Source organism: Neodiprion pinetum, chromosome 2, assembly GCF_021155775.2.
Source record: "Neodiprion pinetum isolate iyNeoPine1 chromosome 2, iyNeoPine1.2, whole genome shotgun sequence".
NCBI classification, from domain to species: domain Eukaryota; kingdom Metazoa; phylum Arthropoda; class Insecta; order Hymenoptera; family Diprionidae; genus Neodiprion; species Neodiprion pinetum.
The window spans coordinates 41904560-41923432 of NC_060233.1; the positions used below are offsets into that span (position 1 = coordinate 41904560).

General features: G+C 40.3%; 1 protein-coding gene across 1 annotated transcript in view; it reads left to right on the top strand.

The window, feature by feature from the left end:
• Positions 1-736: 736 nt before the first annotated feature.
• LOC124213370 (serine/threonine-protein kinase 17B) overlaps positions 737-18873 on the top strand; it is a 60943-nt gene continuing 42806 nt past the window's right edge. The window contains exon 1 of the mRNA XM_046614665.2: positions 737-1650. Within this exon, the coding sequence (XP_046470621.1) occupies positions 1517-1650 (134 nt within the window). The 5' untranslated portion in view covers positions 737-1516. The remainder of the gene's footprint in view (positions 1651-18873) is intronic.

Sequence of the window (18873 nt, forward strand, 5' to 3'; positions counted from 1 at the left end):
TACGGTAATTTTTTTTCGACCGTGGGGGTTCGTTGGTAGTCTAAATCTTAGCCTCAGCGGCCATCGATATAGTTCAAGTTTCAACTAAAAATGGTCGTAAAATAATTAACTAAACTTGCGGCAAATTTAATCCTCTACAACTTTGGTCTCAACAATTTCTTATCTATTTGTTGATATTTTCCTGTTTAAACTTTAGATTCAAGATGGCGGCCAAAGCGGTTGCAAGATCTGATCGAAATTCTGGATTTTTCGACTACCTATCAATGAAAAAAAGAGAGCAGTGGTATCAATAAATTGCAATTTCAGATGTTCTTTTTCCTACATAGCGAATGCAGGTGTAAAGAGAAGCAGCGTTGTCGACGTATCAGACAAATATTTCTTCAATCGGCGCCAGAGAAGAAGAGTCTCCGAGCACATCTCCTCGGAGGTCCATCCGCGACCGAGGCGAGCGTCTTTCTGCCCTCCGGTTCGCACGATGCGTCGAGGTTTATACGGCGGAGGCGAGGCGGCGAGCTGCGTTCGAAATTCGAACGCGCACCAACGGACACGCGATACACAGAGGAGACGCACGCGAAGCCAACTTCAGGCCGCTGTTCGCTGCGGTTGTGTAAGTAAGTGCGGCGACGGTTCGTCGGGCGATCTCGTCTCTCCTCGGAAGGACTCGTTGGTGGAAAGAAAGAGAGTTTAAGTGGGGACTCCCGCCACTCCAGCCGCGATTTCCAGTCGGTGGAGGGGACTCGAACGATCCGCGGGCTGCTCTTCAATTCTGAGTCAACCTTCGGAGCGAGTGCCCGCACGCAGAGAGGACACGGCGCTCGCGCACGCGTCAGTTTCAGTTTCAGGCAAAACGTAACGTACTTACTTACACCCGCGGTTGGTTGTTTGAACTTCGAACGCGAACGATTCGAATTCGAAAGTACGCGAAGTCAGGAACGAGAGCGCCATTTTCATATTAAAACCGACGTGATATTACATCCTAGTCGCGAGTGTGTTTCAACTGTTTTCTATTCCATTTAAACCGACAACAACGAGCGGAGTAAAATGCCATCGTTTATCTTACGGTCGGGCAGTGACGTGGTGCGTTGTTTTTCACTTTGATATAGAAAATTGATGATCGTAGATACACAGAGATAGAGCGAGAGAGAGAGAAGTAATAAATAAATAAATCAAGTTTCTTTTTGGTCGGTTCGTTTGTTCGACGACCGTTGACAGAATAGATAATGATAATGATCACGAGGGTGACGGTAGAAGTAACAACAAACGTACTATATCGATCCCTCTCGGATGATCAATAATAACATTACAACAGAAACTGTCTCGTTGAGATCAATCGAGTCGATATTTGTCGTCTTTGCGCGAGTTGACCACAGTGACGTGCGTTAGCGAAAAGAAATAAAAATATCTTCCGCCGCGAAGTGACTTGTGCCGATTAAACTGGATAATCGTGAGGAGAAAGAAGTGCGCCCGGCGACGATTGTTTGGATAAATTAATAAATCGTCATCATCGTCATCAGCGATGACTGCCGACGGATTGTTCGAGCCAACCAGCACCCCGGGTCATCTCGCCCCTACGCCCCAGAGGCTGGAGAGGCTTCTTTCCAAGCAGCCTCTCGAAGAGCTCTACGAAGTCGAGGAGCAGCCCTTCGCACGGTGAGAGAGACACTTGTTCAAGTAAATTCAGATCGTATCGTGTGTTTACGTCGCCGGAGATTTCCTGCGTTACCCAGCCGCCCGTATTTACACTCGGGAAATATGCGAGTCTTACCACGATATTGTAATACGGGAAGAAAAAAGAATCGCAGAATGTTTTTGGAGCGTTTCTTTTGTCGGCTTATAGTTTGCGAGGAGATTCGATGACGCGTGTGGTGTTGATACTCCGACATTCCACGTACGTACCTACGAGTCGAGTACGTTCTTTGTGAGGAAAACAACGGTTTCAAAGATGAGAAATATCCTTGCAAACCCGCATCGCGTTTATCCTAATGATCGCTTGGAATTGCATCAGTGATTTATTCGACGTTACGCGTTTAATGCACGCTGTAATATTTCGTATATAACTTGACGGAGTCGTATGCGTTTATTTTTTACAAAATGTGTAGGTACAATTTATCGTGACATCGTGACACACGCGTCATATTATACCCACACAACGCTAAATCGTTCGGTAGTATCGTCGCCGTCGAGGAACATACGAGAGAAAGGCGTGCAACTGTAAAACGAACGTTATATGTATTTAATACGTGTCTGCGTAATGTATCGCGAAATTTGCGATCGTTGAAGGTGAAATTTTTTCTCCGCCGCGAGAAGTAAAGTAAGAGAAAAAAGAAGACAAAATCAAATATTGGTACAAAAAGGCGGCTACGAAGTCGAGGAATTCGAAGAGAAGCGCAGCCTGTTGCGCCGCGGAATGATTTTACTCCGTAGAATTCGGACGATTGAATCACGGTCAGACCGTCACGATCAACCGCATTCATCCTCGATTTGCTCGAGTGGGATTTTTCAACCGTTGATTAGAGGATCGAGATCGATACGCGTTCGTTTTTCCATCACTCGAACAGCGATATTGGAAGATAATCATCGTACCGAAGTTGGCAACGTTATCGTAACGATTTATGCTGAGGAAAAACCGTTATTTAGCGATTTTGGAAGTGTCTGAAATTCGGTAAACCGTAGTAAAACGAAACACGCTCACATTTCGAAATCCTAGTTCCTTTGATCGTTGTAAAATTAAAAAAATAGGGATTTTTTTATCACGATCTTTCGTTACGACAACGTTACCAACTTGAACCTATTGGATAATTAATCGATAGCCGAATCAGGCTTCTCGCCGAGTCGAAACCCTCCTTCGTGCTGCTGCTGTTGTTCGCTCCTCGACACCCGGAGGCCCAAAAGATGTGCTAGATTCTGGCTCTCGACGAGGGCAGCGCGCGATCGATCGATCGATCGGTTCATTCTGGTAGCGCTGGTTGTCCGCCCGACGGATTATCATCGGCGGTAGATCAGCGCGTTCGTTGCGTAACGGTTACTTCTTCGAAACGAGTTCGAGAGTTTGTGGTCGTTGTTAAGGCGAGCGGGAGATTTATATTCGAGATTTGCCTCCTTACGATACCGGCGATGATGATAAACCGCCTTCGCGTTACGTAAACCGAGTTTTGTTTCCACCAAATTCAATTATCATTCATCCACTTTTGTTCCTTTCAACGATCTATTTATTCGAGTTAGTCGTAGGACAGGAATTTTCCGTTTAAAAAAAAGAAGAATTACTATTTCACACGTTTAGAATAACGGAAGAAAATTTGAACTTACGATATCTGAGTTTGTCGTCGCTGTATTTTAAACGGTTTACCAAATCTCACGTAATCCTAAAGTTGTAAAACAACGACCATTTCCAACGATGCGTCGTTGCTACAATAACGTTGCAAACTTAAGCCCGATTGCAAATACGCGTGGGAAGCGAGATGCACTTAGGTGTGGTATTCGTGCGGTGCATGGTGCACGGCGCATGCATGGCGCCGTCGTCGTAGTTACAAGTCTAGGAAGCCGGGGAACCGCCGCAGTCCGTCCTCCTCGGAGGTGTTTTGCGACATTCCGATACACGCGCGTGTGTATGACTTATTCATTAACACCTGGGTCTCCGGTACTCGCAGCAGCGGCGCCAGCTAATCATTTCTCACTGCAAGCTGCTGGCCGCTGCCGTTGCAGCTGCAATCATATTCCCTCGGCACGCGTCGTCTCGTTACCAAACAGAAAGACGCGCTTCTTCCTCTTATTCGTCATCGTCGTCATCCTTGAAAAATGTATTTTCTTTCGCGTTTTATCGTAGTAAGTCGATTATTCAACTCGCGATGCGGCAAATGTGCGACGATTCTCCTCCGTGCCTTACCGATTGGTGAAAAAGGACTTACGCCTGTACGCTGCAACCGATAAGTGTATAAATATCGGGTCACCGTTGCATACCAGACGGTCTCCGAATGCTGCTACCCTTTTGCTTACTTTGCTGATGCGGACACGGGGGGCTATTTTAGAACTGCACCACCACCACCACCACCACCGCCGCTACTGCGGCAAAGGCAAAGAAGTCGTCGAACGTAATTCCTTATAGACGGCGATTTCGATCTCTTGTAGAATTTGTTGACAATTCAATGTACGTGCAATGGTTGAGCTGGTAACATTCGGTATAATGATGATGATGGTGATTATTATTTGAAATGGAATTTAGAGGTTCTTGTTTCGAAGAAGCTGTTCAGACCGGATTTCAAGATTAATGAATTTGCAATAATGCTATTCGTGTATCTAACATAGGCGCCACTTCGGAATTCTTAGCGAGCTAGTGATAAAATATTATAATAACAACAATAATGATGTCCAAAAAATTTGTCATACCTGATACATTTTTCGTTTTCTCTATATTGAATATTCGTATTTCTGCGGGTATATATGAACAAGGAGGATTTTCTTGTTATTTCTTCCTTCTCTTCTCTCCTGTACGCGGCTATGGAAGATCCTGTATCAAACATCCTGAGAGATGCAGCTGCTGTCGCGTCGTTTTCGGCCTGACATCTGTTCGTCTCTTCATTGTGTGCGTCATAAGCGTACCTATGATACACACACATACATATATATGTATATATGTTATAGAGCGGCTCGGACAGATTTCGGAGGCTCGTGCCTCCAGTCGGCTGTAAAACTACGAGATTAACGCGTGTAATAATGGAGCCGAGTTAGGTGATAAAAATCTCGTTACTATGTCCAACAAAGTGTGCAGGGAGAGGAAAAAGCGGCGGTTTCAAATCGTAATAACAGGATATGGATACGCGTATACGTGAAAATGAGAAAGGAATGACACGTTATGCTTGTAAAAAAAAAAGACAAAAATAAGACGCCACTGTTTCTCCGTTTGTAAAAATCGCTTTCGATCTTTGTCGTGTGTATAAAATGGCGTTGAAGAAACGATAATAAAATACCGTAAAGAGTACAAAGACGCAGGGACAGCGGTAGCAGAAGCAGCATGGCTCGTGAATTATGTTTCATAGTCCTAACCTAACCCAACAGCCACCTATAAACCTTTAATGTATATATTATAGTATACCGAACGAATGTCGAAATCGTGAGGATACACAAAGGAAAGGCGAGCTCTGTGATCTAGGGTAAAGGTGGGCCACCGGGGGATCGTGACCCATAGATCATAGCGAGATCGTGAATGATCCAGATGACCTCCTATACTTCTCTCTTATACAGTGTCGAAGATGAAACCCAACAGTCTCTCCTGGCGATTTTGCGGTCTTATAGATCGTACCTAGATGATGATATATGTATATAGATCTTTATAAACGCGGCGAAAAGATCATCACCGTAGAGGTACATAAGTATATACCGTCGAGTTTCGTAATTTCTTTCTTTCTTTCTTTTTCTACTTTTTACCGACAACTTTACCGTCGCGTTTTAACCTATTGCCAAATATCTCCTCGACGAACACCACCAACGGCGATTCTTTTTCAAGTCATTATTTTCTGCTGCCAAACGATAACCGCCGTTGGTTGACAATCTTATGTGCTTGTATGCTATATGCGGGTAGAATACGCAATAAACACGCGATTGTGCAAACCAATCACGTATAATGCTAACGAGCCGCCATCATCTCGGTATAAGTAGGTGAATGTTGAAAAATAAAAAGTTCGCGTGTAGATAAAATTCCGTTTTTCTTATATTATTCTTGATCGTGGCGGAACGGTGAAACCAGTTTCTAAATTGGTTATAGTTTCGTTTTTTTTTCATTTGCTATTATAGACTAGATCGCCGACAGAACGTATTTTCAGTTCAACGAGAATGAAAAAAATGCGATAATCCCGCAACTCGATCCGCAAAATTTGGTTCAATTGTATAATCTATTCCGGGCTTATCGCATCGGTGTCTGTACATATGAGTATACAAATGGAACGGCGTATAGGACGCAACGTTGCAGCTTCTGGATCATTCTCTGTCTTTGGTGAGAAGAAAAAAAAATAATAGACGGGCTTACGGTGTTACGTCCGAGCGGAATGCGGTTACGTGACTTAACACGTCCATTACAAGCTTAGCTCTCCTTGGCTCTGAACCGATGCTGCTGCAGCGGCAACTCTACTGCAATTCAGCGTCTGCACCGGCCGGAAGAACAACAAGTGACACGCATAGAGTTTACACATACACACGCACAAATATGCTACCGCACACAAGCGTGCGATAACAGTTGAACAAAAAGCCGTACGCCTCTTCCTTGCGCTAATCGTAAAAGTGACAACGAATAAATGAATCAGCGTATCCGCGGCACAGCCCAAGTTCTACACTTTTGTGACGAATTTCGTGCTGTATAAAAGATTTATGTGGATTCGAGTTGTTATATTTTCATTATTTATGCCCAATTATTTCACACAAATTCCTATCGATCGATTATTATCTTTTAATTATTGGTACATCACATGGGACGACAATTTTTGGAATCAACCTTCAACGCATTTTACAACCATTTATACATATATGATTATTTATATGTTATCGGTATCTTGCAACGGCTGGATTATTTCTTTTCTTTTTTTATTTTGTATCCTCCAAAGCGAGGTACGTAAGTTATATGTATATTATCTCGTGTCTTTAGTAGGAGAAAAGAAAGAAGGAGGGGAAAGAAAATGGGTTTGGGAAGACGAATCCACGACGTTCGTTCGTTCGCTTGCGCGCACTCGACTCGACGACTCCGCCACTCGATCTTTTCTCGCGCCGTTATGAATGGGACCTCTCTTGAAAGACTAGCCTGCGGGGTCGAGCGGATGCGCCAGAGACACAGAGAGGAGATTGAAAAAAAAGAGCAGAAAGAGAGAGAGAGAGAAATAAAATGAGGTGAAATAAAAATGACGCATGGGTCGCGGCCACTTCTTGTCGTCTCTGTGTGTGTAAATGGCGTGGCGGAGAACGAGCAGGAAGAGATACGATTTTAGTAAACGTACCATCTTTTCGACGATAATAACGATGCTGACGAATAAATGATATAAAGCGATTCTAAAACTGACTTGGAAAATTTTTCTCACTTACAGTTAGATTAGTTCGATATGTGATATTTTTCTGATCTAAATATTTTCCGGATTCAACTAATCGTTCAGTTACGTCAAAGTTTAGAGAAGAGATGAAAGGAGATGGAAAGAAATGTGAAAATAACAATCTGAAAATGAGATTCGAGAGGCAGTATAAAATGTATGATGTAGAAAACAAGACCCAGCCTGTCCAGAGATAAGGAACCTAATACACGTGTCAGATAATTTGTAATATCATACGTTATATTTGTGTGTGTGTGTGTGTGTACGTACGAATTGAATCGAAATTAATCAGCGGTCGGTTGAAATTTTTTTCTTAACGACTTGTCAGCGTGACTCTGCACAAATAACGACGACGGAACGAAGTAGTTTGATCTGTATTAAAAAATAGAAATATCCAAGCAAATATACAATATATGACAAAATTATGATGGATAAAAAAATATCTATTTTTCGTGCCAAATTTTTTGCGCCAGCGCTAATAAGCTGAGTAGAAAATAAAATTTGTCGAGAATAATTTCTAGGTAATTTATATAATATCTGTAAATGCAACGATCTGTTTTTCAATATAATTTAGATTCGACTTGATGGGTGTCATAGTTTTCACTATTTGAACTTCCGTCTTACAGGCGTGTTTTTTTTTTTTTTTCTTCTCTCGACACGTATTTTTGACCTGACTGTACGTCCCACACATCCTTAAAAGTTTTGAGATCGTGGCAGAGCGCTGCCACTCGAGTTTCGATTCGACTCGGTCTAGTTTCAAGGCCCGAACGAACGCCAGCTTTTGTAAACGTTGTAACACTTACAGACTCTGCACGTATAAAAGGTACTCGAAAGAGTGAGAGAGAGAGAGAGAGAGAAAGAGAGTTGTTTGGAATTACGAAACGAACGAATCGCGAGACGCGATCGTCCTCGATCGAGTGATCGATTGATCGATATTTCGCTCGTCCGCGCACATCCCGATCGATCGATCATTCCTCTTCGTCATACCATTAGCTGATCGTGATCGTCGTCTCTCTTTCCCGTTGCAGGCCGACCTTCACCTTCGTACCTTCGTTACAACCGCTATTAATACTCCGGTTGGTTGGTTGCAGTTACAGGTTGTAATTTACGGTCAAGAGACGAACGCGGGTCGAACGAAACTGAGGTTTGGATATCTCTCGGAGATGATCTCGTCGTTTTCTCAGGCCTTACTTCTATTCTTCATCTTCTTCTCGTTCTTCGCAGCTTCCCTCTCTGTATCCCTTTCTCATATCCTTTTCCTTCGCAAATTCATTCCCCTAATTTTTTAAACTGTGCATGAAATGCAAACACACACACACACACACACACTCACACACACACGTGACCCGATTAACTGACTGCAATATTTCCGCTCTACAGACGCCCTTGGGATTCCAATGCTAAAGGGGCGTGGGTGTGCCTCGAGATCTCGACGACATGCGAAAGCAATACGTGTCCTTTTTTTTTCATACATATTTCTCTCCTTTTTCCTTTTTTTTTTTTCTAATTTTTCACCGCAAATCTGTAACGTTTTGAATCATATAATTTACGTTAGATCTTATGAAATTCGTTGACGAAGTATAAAAAAATCTCAAAATGGCGATGAAATTTTTACCCAACCGCAGCAGAAAAAAGAATTCCGCTCTCGGCACTTCGGTATCGACACCGGATGTCGCGGGGCTTATTCAACGTGTATAATTTTATTTATTATCATTGTTATTATTATTATTACCATCGTTAATATTACGATACGATCGTCGTATAGTTGTTATCGTGACGATTAAACATATTCCGCTTATACCTATAGAGTTTCGCTCCGCACGGCTCTCTCTCTCTCTCGCTCTCTCTCTTGTGGGCCTTTTGTTTTCCTTCGTACGCACATTCCTCCTCCTTCTTCGTTTCTCGGTTACCTGCTGCAGCGGCTCTGTGTTATACTGCTTGCACGTGCGAAAATCCTGCGAACTTATGTACTCGTTCCTCGTTTCACCGACTGACTGACCGAATGACTGCCACAAGCGACCCGACTACTTGGAATCGCATTTTGCAAATGTTTCACTTTTGCCGTTCGCAAAGAAGGAAAGAAAAAGAAGGAGAATAAAAAAAATATATATATATATATATCACAAAATACCTGATTCGCAAATTCCTGTCCACGCGTATGTGACATACATATATACCACGTAACAAATATATTATTATAGTTATGTATCGCTTTCATTTTCTTGGAAACATTTACGGAATTCAAAGAGGAAGAAAAAACAATATTCTAAATCGCAATTACGTTACGTCCACTACCGGTGCACTAAGTAATTTTTTATAAAAATATCTTTTATTTCAACTTACATTTATCGTTGTCACGCTTGAGCTTGGTTATAATTTTTTTTCTCTCCTCTCCAACGCTCCATCAAACTGCCGAATTACATGTAACTAACGTTTGCACAACATATTTATCGTATTCGAGTTATAATTCTAGCGATTAGAATCGGAATTTGCGGCTCTCGATACTCGGGCGATTATTATTTACACAAGCGTGCAACAGCAGGGACACCCACTCCAAAGTTCCTTTCTAATGTAAACCAGGATCTCCTCTCGCTGTCGACTCTCATTCTTGCCGTCTTGCCGCGTTGTTATAATTATAGACAAGACTTTATTGGCCGCTCATTCCCTGGGAATGCCGCCGATCCCGTCGGTATTACAGGCAGCGCACCAGCCGGCATGCAACAGGCAGTTTTGTCCTACCCACGAGCTCAATGGCGCCTCATAAAATCACAATTTACGACCCCCGTTATCCCGTATATTATTACGAATTTCTTTTATTTCGACCGGGATATTGTTATACTACCGTTTAATTTACAATTATCATTTCTTTTTGTTTATTTCTCTCTCTCTCTCTCTCTCTCTCTCTCTCTCTCTTCCAACGTATAGGTTTACCGAAAAAAATAATAAATTAACCATCACGTCTCGCAATCAAATAAATTACACAAAATTTATCACAACAACTATGGGCAAGAATTTATATCGCTTCGTTGCGCCAAATTTTTACACTTCTAATATCGAAGCAATTTACTTCGCAATCAGCTATCGGCGCGGTTCGTAATCGGTCGGTTGTTGAAATTGTATTGTTGCCACGCTCGGAACTGCCTACGTAATATTTTATATATTCAAATACCGACGTACGCACGCAACTAACCAAGCAACCGTCAACTAGGAACGAAGAAAGCCTTCCGGGCAATGCAAGGTGAAACCGTGACGGCCAAGGTTGCACGAACAGTCTTCAAATCTCCCCGTTCTCAAATTTTTACGAATTTAACCATCAAACACGCTACGTTTCTCCATCGTGAAATTTATTTTCAAAAACCTACAGGCAAGGATATTGAATTCCGGTGAGATTATAATTTGTTACGTTAAACTTGAATTCAATTTCTGTGCAACGATTCGACAGCGCAAGGTGAACGTATAATGTTAATTTTTATGAAAATTTAAAAAAAAATTGCGCTACTTGTATAACATATATAAATAAATAAATTCTTATCTCTTCTTCTTCTATTCCGTACACCGCGCTGCATTTTCAACCAGCATCCGTGACGAGGGAGAAAATCTCCTTCTTTCTTTCTTCCCCGGAGTTTGTTATCCGGTTCGTTGAACGTCGGCAAAACGGAAATATTTATCATATGGATTACAGATCCGCGGATCGATTCGTTCTCGCAAATGAGATCACTACTACTTGTTTGCTTCCCTGCGATCACGAAGGCGGTCTCCTGATACGAGAAGCATCGGCAGCAGCAAACAGGTGCGGCATGTTGCTTCACGCTTGCTTTATTCTCGTCGTCTTCTTGTCGGTGTGATACAAAGTAGTTTAATAGGAATCCTTTCTCTTTGGGTGGCGTCGCGTCGCATTTTTCTGCCCATCGTTATTGCCATCGATCTCGATTCTCTTTTTCTTCTACATTATCCTTTTTACGACTTGAAAGCACATGTAATGTATATGATGAAAAAGTAAAATAAAATCGCTCTTCGTCGATCGATGCGAGATTATTATTTATTTATTTATTTTATTTATTTTTTTTTGTTTGCATTACGTGAAACTGATGAATTATTTCTTGTCTTTATCAGTAAATATCCCTAGATCATATAATTTTTTCTTATAAATAACTAGACTTGTGATAATTAGATAAATAATCGATAGGTTATCGAGGGCGTTATCTATACGCGGAAGAAAGCTTCTTCGTCTTTACATTTCAGCAGCTTTCGTGCACCTGCGACACTTGTGTATGTATATATATATATATATATATATATATATATATATATATATGTATAATCTTAATTGTTATCGCTGATTATTATAACTTGATGAATGTCCGCAGTAAACAATGTAATAAAAATAGTACATCATCGATACTTGCTAACGAAGATCGTCTATGTATATTTTACACGCATAGTAATACCTATATTACCTGCATTATGTCATAGCTGCCTCTTGCAGCTGAAAAATAATACGCAAGCAAGGTTGTTTGATATTTAATTAATGGAATTGACCGTTTTACCGCGACGATTTATGCGAGTTGTTCATATTTTACAAATAAATTGCGCAACGAATACCTTCTTCCCTTCGATACGGCGTGATAAACGTGAATTACGATTTATAACGACGCAATTTTTTCATCTTCCAGTCGATACAGTAAAATAACCAAACCCATAGTCCGGTAAAAATTATCGATACGCGATCAGCGAGTGAAATGATTCTCACGTGGGCTGGTCAGCAGCACCGACAGCAGCAGCAGCGATGACGATGACCTGAATGCAGTGAAACGTCGTCGTCGTGTTTTCTGTGGGACGGAATTTTTGCCCCGAGGCTCGACGTCGAGACGACGCTTAATACACACGCGTACAAAGATTATACACGTGTTACCAATGCACGGACACAGATGTACGTACGCGCAATGCCACGTTTAGAGACAGCCTGTAGGAATTGGAATCACAAGTTGTTCCTGGTGATTATAACACGGGAGAGGATATCATTTATTATACGTATGGGTATAGAAATTGAACGTTGTTGTTAATAAATAACCATAATGTAAATTATCATAAATCGTACGAACTAACATGCGCGGAATTTCATTTTCAAACGTATATTAAACGGAAATTTACACACGTGGCTGATACTTCCGAACTTTCTTTCCTACTTTGACGACGTCGAATAACGTCGGTTGTAGCCTGCAGCGGCGGCGGCAACTCAATTCCCCTTCTCCCGCCTTTGGCGATTATAAACCGATGACTGACGAATTCTCGCGTGCATAATGTACGTAAAAATTGAAGAGTTTAAAAATAATTGAAAACATACCTTACTGTTTATATGTTTGATTTTATGAACGATCGATCCGAGCTGCGTTTCATCGGACGATTTTTTTTTTTTTAATCTGACCAACTGAAAGAAAAAGTCTTCTTTCAACTGACAATTTTTTTTTTTTTTTTTTCTTCATACGAGATCAAAAACTGTCGAATATGCGACAATAATTTTTGCTCGTTAAATAAAAATAACAATAATAACAATGACAATGACAGTAGTAAATATAAATTTCGAACGAAAGACAATTATACATCGATATTGAATTTCACCGATAATTTCTTACCTTCTCAATCTCAATTCTCTTCCAATTACCGATGAACAAAAGTGGTTGTTTAAATGTCGCATTAACACCGATATTACGATAAATGTAAAAGTGCGACTACGATAATTTCAGCTGATAAAGGAAATAATTTCTAGTGCTCAAGATATACCAACTCGTTTCAACTGCAACACGCGCATTCATTCAATACGCACGCACACGCATGTATATGCTCTCGAATTTCGTTAAGACACAAGATCTGGCGCCTGCAGCAGCTGGGTGATTAAACATCGGCTCAGACGTACGTCGGAAACCGTGTAAATAGCACAGTTTTCTCTTCTATCCTTCATCCAGCAGCAGCAGCAGCAGCGGCGGCTCTTCTCCTCGAGTAGCGAGTGCATTTTACCGACGCATTGCGTACGTACGTAAATAACGTACGCATCGCATGTACAATAACTATGTATGCTATATATGTTCACGCGTTAAACGTGCGCGATTATCAACGAACGAACGCAGACGTGGCGCCAAACCGCTCGACGTTTCTTTCGTTACCATCGCGTAGCTCGCATATATTCTCTTTATGCACATCATACGCACACTGCACTTTTCTTACACGCAACGCGTTACGCGTCACTGCGTACAAGCTGCGAAACTTTGCGGGAGAATTTTATTACGCACACCTACTCACGCGTCTGTAATTAATTAATTAGTTAATGCTTTGCCTCGGAAATAGTGGTTCATTTTTTTTTTTTTTTTGTTTGCAATTTCTTTTTTCTCCTCGAGCAATAAAATTCCGAAACGTGGAGTAATCGAATGTTGTCTTTGTTTTTATGGAGTCACACACACACCTGCGTACCTTCTTGTTTTCGCATAGAAACCGAGGCGAGATTCACCTAGAAAATAGAACACGATCGAAAGGGGTAGCTTTTCAAACTGGCATCAGGTTTAATTAGATATCCGAGCAGCTCGATGCAGGCATTTATAGTACAGGCAGGCAATAGTCGTTCCTTCTGCATCAATCCCAGTTAATCCATGGCCCTGATTAATGTGAAACCGACCGAACAGCATTCGCTGATTTCGTTTATACTCGAGAGAGTTTGCTGCCGCAATTATAGTTCAACGGTTGACTTTCGACAATCGTAAGTAAAATTTGTTTAAAACTATGAATTTTACCTCCCCGGTGAAAAGAATTAAATCATATCGTTTATCGCTTCTTTAGATTATCATTAATATCATTATATTCTTATAATTGAATTTAAAAACTTGCGTATATTTTTCCTTTCCTTCTTTCGTAAAATATTTCAATTCATCTTAATTCACGCGAATCCCTTCATTTTATGTCTAATTGACGCAGTCGACTCGACTCTCGCGTTCATGGACCATATCTCGAGTCTTTGAACGATCGTCACGCCGCAGCTGCGGAGAGGCGTCATGGGCCCAACTCTTTGTCGTAAAAACTAGCCGGATATGCGACGTTATATTCGTATAGCCAGTGCATTAGGTGCACATATATATATATACAGAGAATGCGGTGACAACGCGATGATCGCAGCGCCGCTGGCGTCGCGACGCCTTCGCTGTTTGGTCGCTGCGCTGCCACCGCCAAACGACTCGTTGAACGCTATTTGTGGAACAACTCGGAATCCCGCAGCACCGCCTGTTTATTTTCATATTTGGCATTTTATTATTTCGGATATCCTGTTTATCACACCGCGGCATTCATTCCAAATCCTCTGTGCCCTTTAAGCCAACCTTCCGCTGATTGACGCACGTCTGGAGATCGATCTTGACTTTGAATTTTTAGAAACTTGAAGAAATTTTTGCCCACGACACCGATTAATAAATTCCTATGCCTTTTTTTCTTTTTTTTTTTTTTTTTTTTCCTGTGACGCTTGAAATTCATTTTAAATCAATATTTACAAGAATAGAAATTTATAATTTTGCTGGTAAGAAAAAAGAAACTTATAATACGGATACATTATTTTTTTCGCACGTGTTTTCGGTGATATTTGCCTTATATACACACATGTACTTAAAACGAGCCTAGAAACCTACTTTTCAAAATTTTATTACCAATCACGGAAAGAATTCTGTACACATGATACTGTAACATGATGATGTTGTGGAGAAAAAAAAAAAACGTAATTCATTCCTTCGTACGAAGAAATCATTTTTTTTTTTTTTTTTTTTTTTACGATTTTACGCGAATACAAGTTTTTTTAAATACTTTTGTCGAACGGGAAAGAATTTCTTTTCGTCGTTAAGTGTTTTATTGACATTAAAAAAAAAAAGAAAAGAAGAAGAAGAATTATTTCATCTGTACACAATGGTATTTATTATTACGACTGTATATTTCTTTGTATGTATAGGAATAATTGTAATGAAAAGGAGTATAATTTCTTTAAGTGAAACGAAGTTCCCCCAAGTCAAAATTTCTCTTTCTTCTTCGCTCCGTGATGAAAAAACGTTGGAGGGAAGTAAAAAAACAAAAAAAAAACAACAAAAAGTGAAAAAACATGCTATAATCTGAAATAATTGACGCACGTTATTACAATTTGCTCTGAATATTTCTCATTGCGATGAAATTAAGATGAAGGCACGGAAATCGCATTCCTTCTCGATCTTGCACCGCATGCACGGTACATTACCGCGGTGGCGCCAGTCGCGTCTAACAAGTGCATCGTCGTCATCATCATCATCATCATCATCATCATCATCATCATCATCATCATCATCATCATCATCATCATCATCATCATCATCATCATCATCGCTTAGTCTTTGGATTTTCCGTTGTGAAAAGCCGCGGTTTTACCGACAGTCTGACTCGCTTTATTCCAAACCGCTAGTGAGTAACTTTGTATTCGTTGATATTTCGTTGCAATATAATGCAATCGAAACAATTTGTTTGCTTGGTGTTTTTTTTGTGTTTTTTTTTTTTTTTTCCGTCAACGAGGTTTATCGTACGATTATCGCAGAATTAAAACCGATGAATTTTACAAGTATATTAGTTTTTTTTTTTTTTCCTGTTTCCTACAATTGGAAAATAAGGTGAACTCGGTTATTGTCCTTTTTCAAAATGTAATTGCAACGTGTGCGTGTTTACATAGGTAGGCGCTTACACTCTGCGAGGGACGAATTCCTCGTCCTTTACTCACCGCCTGTCTTTTTCTCGCCGTTCTCAAGACTTTTTTTCCGTTAGCCATGTGAACGTCATCACTCACTCACTCGTAATGATGTATTTGCTAACCGTGATACGATGATTCAGACACAAAACGCGGACAACAAACGGCAGCTGCGATTATTATCTTCTCTGCCATCTGCTAATCGATATCGATTTATGTACAACGTCTTGTGCGTGGCATTTATATTATTGTGATTTTTTAACCCGCCGCAAACATAATACAACAAAAACGGAAAAGACAATTTTTCGAGTTCTGCGGTGAAATTAGTTAGAGAATTGAAAGAAAAAAAAATAATCGTAAAAAATGTTTAACTATAATATTGATTTTTGGTATTCAAAATGTTGTTGAATTTTTAACGATATGTTATTTTGCTGTTTTTTTTTTTTTTTTTTCTTCGATCACATCGTTACACATGATTCTGCAAAACTGATTTCACTGCCAGGAAAATGATGAAGGAAGATTTGTAAGAGAAAAAAAAAGGAAAAAATTATAAGCATACGTTAGTATTAGGAAAATTATATCGGCGGTACGATAATATTACTATGACGATGGTAATTGTTTAGCAAATTGATTAGGTTGGCGAGTCCCACCGTTTTTTCCCACCTTAACGGTACACGATACCAGCGATCAGTAGTGGAGAGTCAGTAGAGCGAGAAAAAGGCGCTTTAGACAAGGACGTGAGGGGCAGGTTCACTTTCCACTAGTCGTCGAGAGACGGCGAGGAACGATGCGGAGTAAAACCGAAAAATCACCGTTGTTTCTCGAATCGAGGGGAAAAAAAACATTCCTGTTATCTTGGCAAGCATCTTGGAAATATCGAGAGAGATGGAGATAAGATGAATATAAAATGTGATGAAAAGAACACGAATGAGGAAAGGATGTGTCGCAAAACGGATGAGTAGTGAAAATAGAGTGCGGGACAATGTTACAGAGTTTTGTATGTCGTTTCAGGCGAATGAATTGTTCAGAGAGAATTTAGACGAGGAGAAAAGAAACGCGGTGATCGTAAAAAAAGTAAAAAAGAAAAAGAGATAATGGAGGAAAAAAGAAACTCGTCGGTATAATACATGTTCCTCGAAATTTGTGTCGCTGATATGATTTGCTCGAATTGAATTAATTCGAATTTGCAGTTGTTATTATTAAGTTGTTTTAATTCGACAGATATCCTCGATTCCTTAGTCATTCGAATCAATTTTGGCGCGATGTGATTTTGTAACCAAGTATTCATTCGAGACCGGCGAAGTGTTGGAACAGCGGGATACACGGCTAATAATTTTGTGACCGGTTTGGCTAAAAATCGGTTGAGGAATCAGGTTTTCGACCGTAAAAAGGAAAAAGAAGATAAAAATGCACCCGAGGAGTCAATGAGACAAAAATATATCCAAACTCTCACCTTAGTTTCCGATATTTTACATCGTCGCGATGATGCAAATTTTCTTGACTTTAATTTGCAACAACAACTCGACATTTCACGTACACGCCATGAATTTCAATGAGATATTTTTTGAACTCTGCGAACGGATCACGCGACGTCAAATTCTTGACTCTTCGAACGACCGGCACCGTTTTATTTATTTATATTTCACATCAATCTTTCTCTGTGCGTTTCAGAATCTTTCCATGTCTAATTGACGTACTCTTATTATAAAGATTCGATTAAATTTACAGCCAATGGCGGCAATGATTTTCATCGGAATATGTTTTGCGTAAATGGTCAAATCAACTATTTGTTATCTTCTAACCATCGTTACAATTAAAAATAATAAAGGTACCTACATACAGAGACAATCTGTCAAACAGTCTAATTTTTTTACTTAAACTCAGACTGAATTTTGCTCTCGTAACTTTTAACCGTACAACGAACATCGCGCACAATGTCGCGTTTAATCACATGATAAAATATCGCGATATCTTATCTCCACGCGTATATACGTTGGGGGATTAAATGCCGTTGCGGCGGGAAGGAACGAAGATTGTTTGCGTTAGATAACAATTATACTAAACATTTCGCGGAATCGTCCTTCCGTTACATTATTATATATCTCTGCACGCAGACGATAAAAACGATAAATTGACTTTTGCAAATGTCATAGTTAGAGGGAAAAAGAATCCGGTGTTTCTGGAAATTGAAAAAAAAATAAAAAGAAAAAAAAAATCTATTCACCTTCTTCGCTTTCGGCTCACAATCAGCCCCGTTTCCATTCACGCTGCTGCATCGTAGCGAGAAACGTCCTCTTTCGCTCGTGTAAAATACGAGAGGTAGACGTCGAGTATTCGTAACAAACGTACTTACCTGAGAAACGGCTTCGGGCAATTTCCGAACCTCTGACGGTGAGTAATCCTCGAAGAATTTCGCCTCGAAATATATTATATTCCACCCGGCATCCAGCACACCACCTTGCCTTACCTGCTCGCGCCGAATTCTCTGCCACTTTGGCAGCAACGTCCGTTCGACCGTTAACACAGGTTTCGACAATGCCCTGCGGCGGCAGCCGTTTTACCTACACCATAGAAACATAGGATACATAGAGCGTATAGACGGGTGGAGAAAGGTGACCCCCGTGTGTTGTGTGCATCGGCACAACGGAAGGCAGAATTGCCTCAGCTGCCTGCCTCATGGCTGCCTACTTCGCCTCGAAATTTATTGCCAACCATTCACGGTTGAGAGGTAATTTTAACGGCGAAACCATTTTTTCTGAGGTTTGTTTATTTTTTTTTTATTTTTTCATTTTTTTATTTCTTTTTTTTTTTCCATTCCCCGTTTTATTGCAATCTTCGAAGAGAAAATATAGCGTATACTATATACACTGTACGCTTTCATTTTTGTGCTAATTATAACCGAAATGAAAAGCGAATAGTTTCTTTTTTTTCTGGCTTTAATTGTAGAAAATCCAGTATTATATATGTTTTGTCCTATTGTAATATTCGTTTTTTTTTTTTTTTTTTTAGAAGCAATCGCTGCACAGCCTAGTATATATATACTTTTTTACGACTAATTGTTACGATAAAATTATT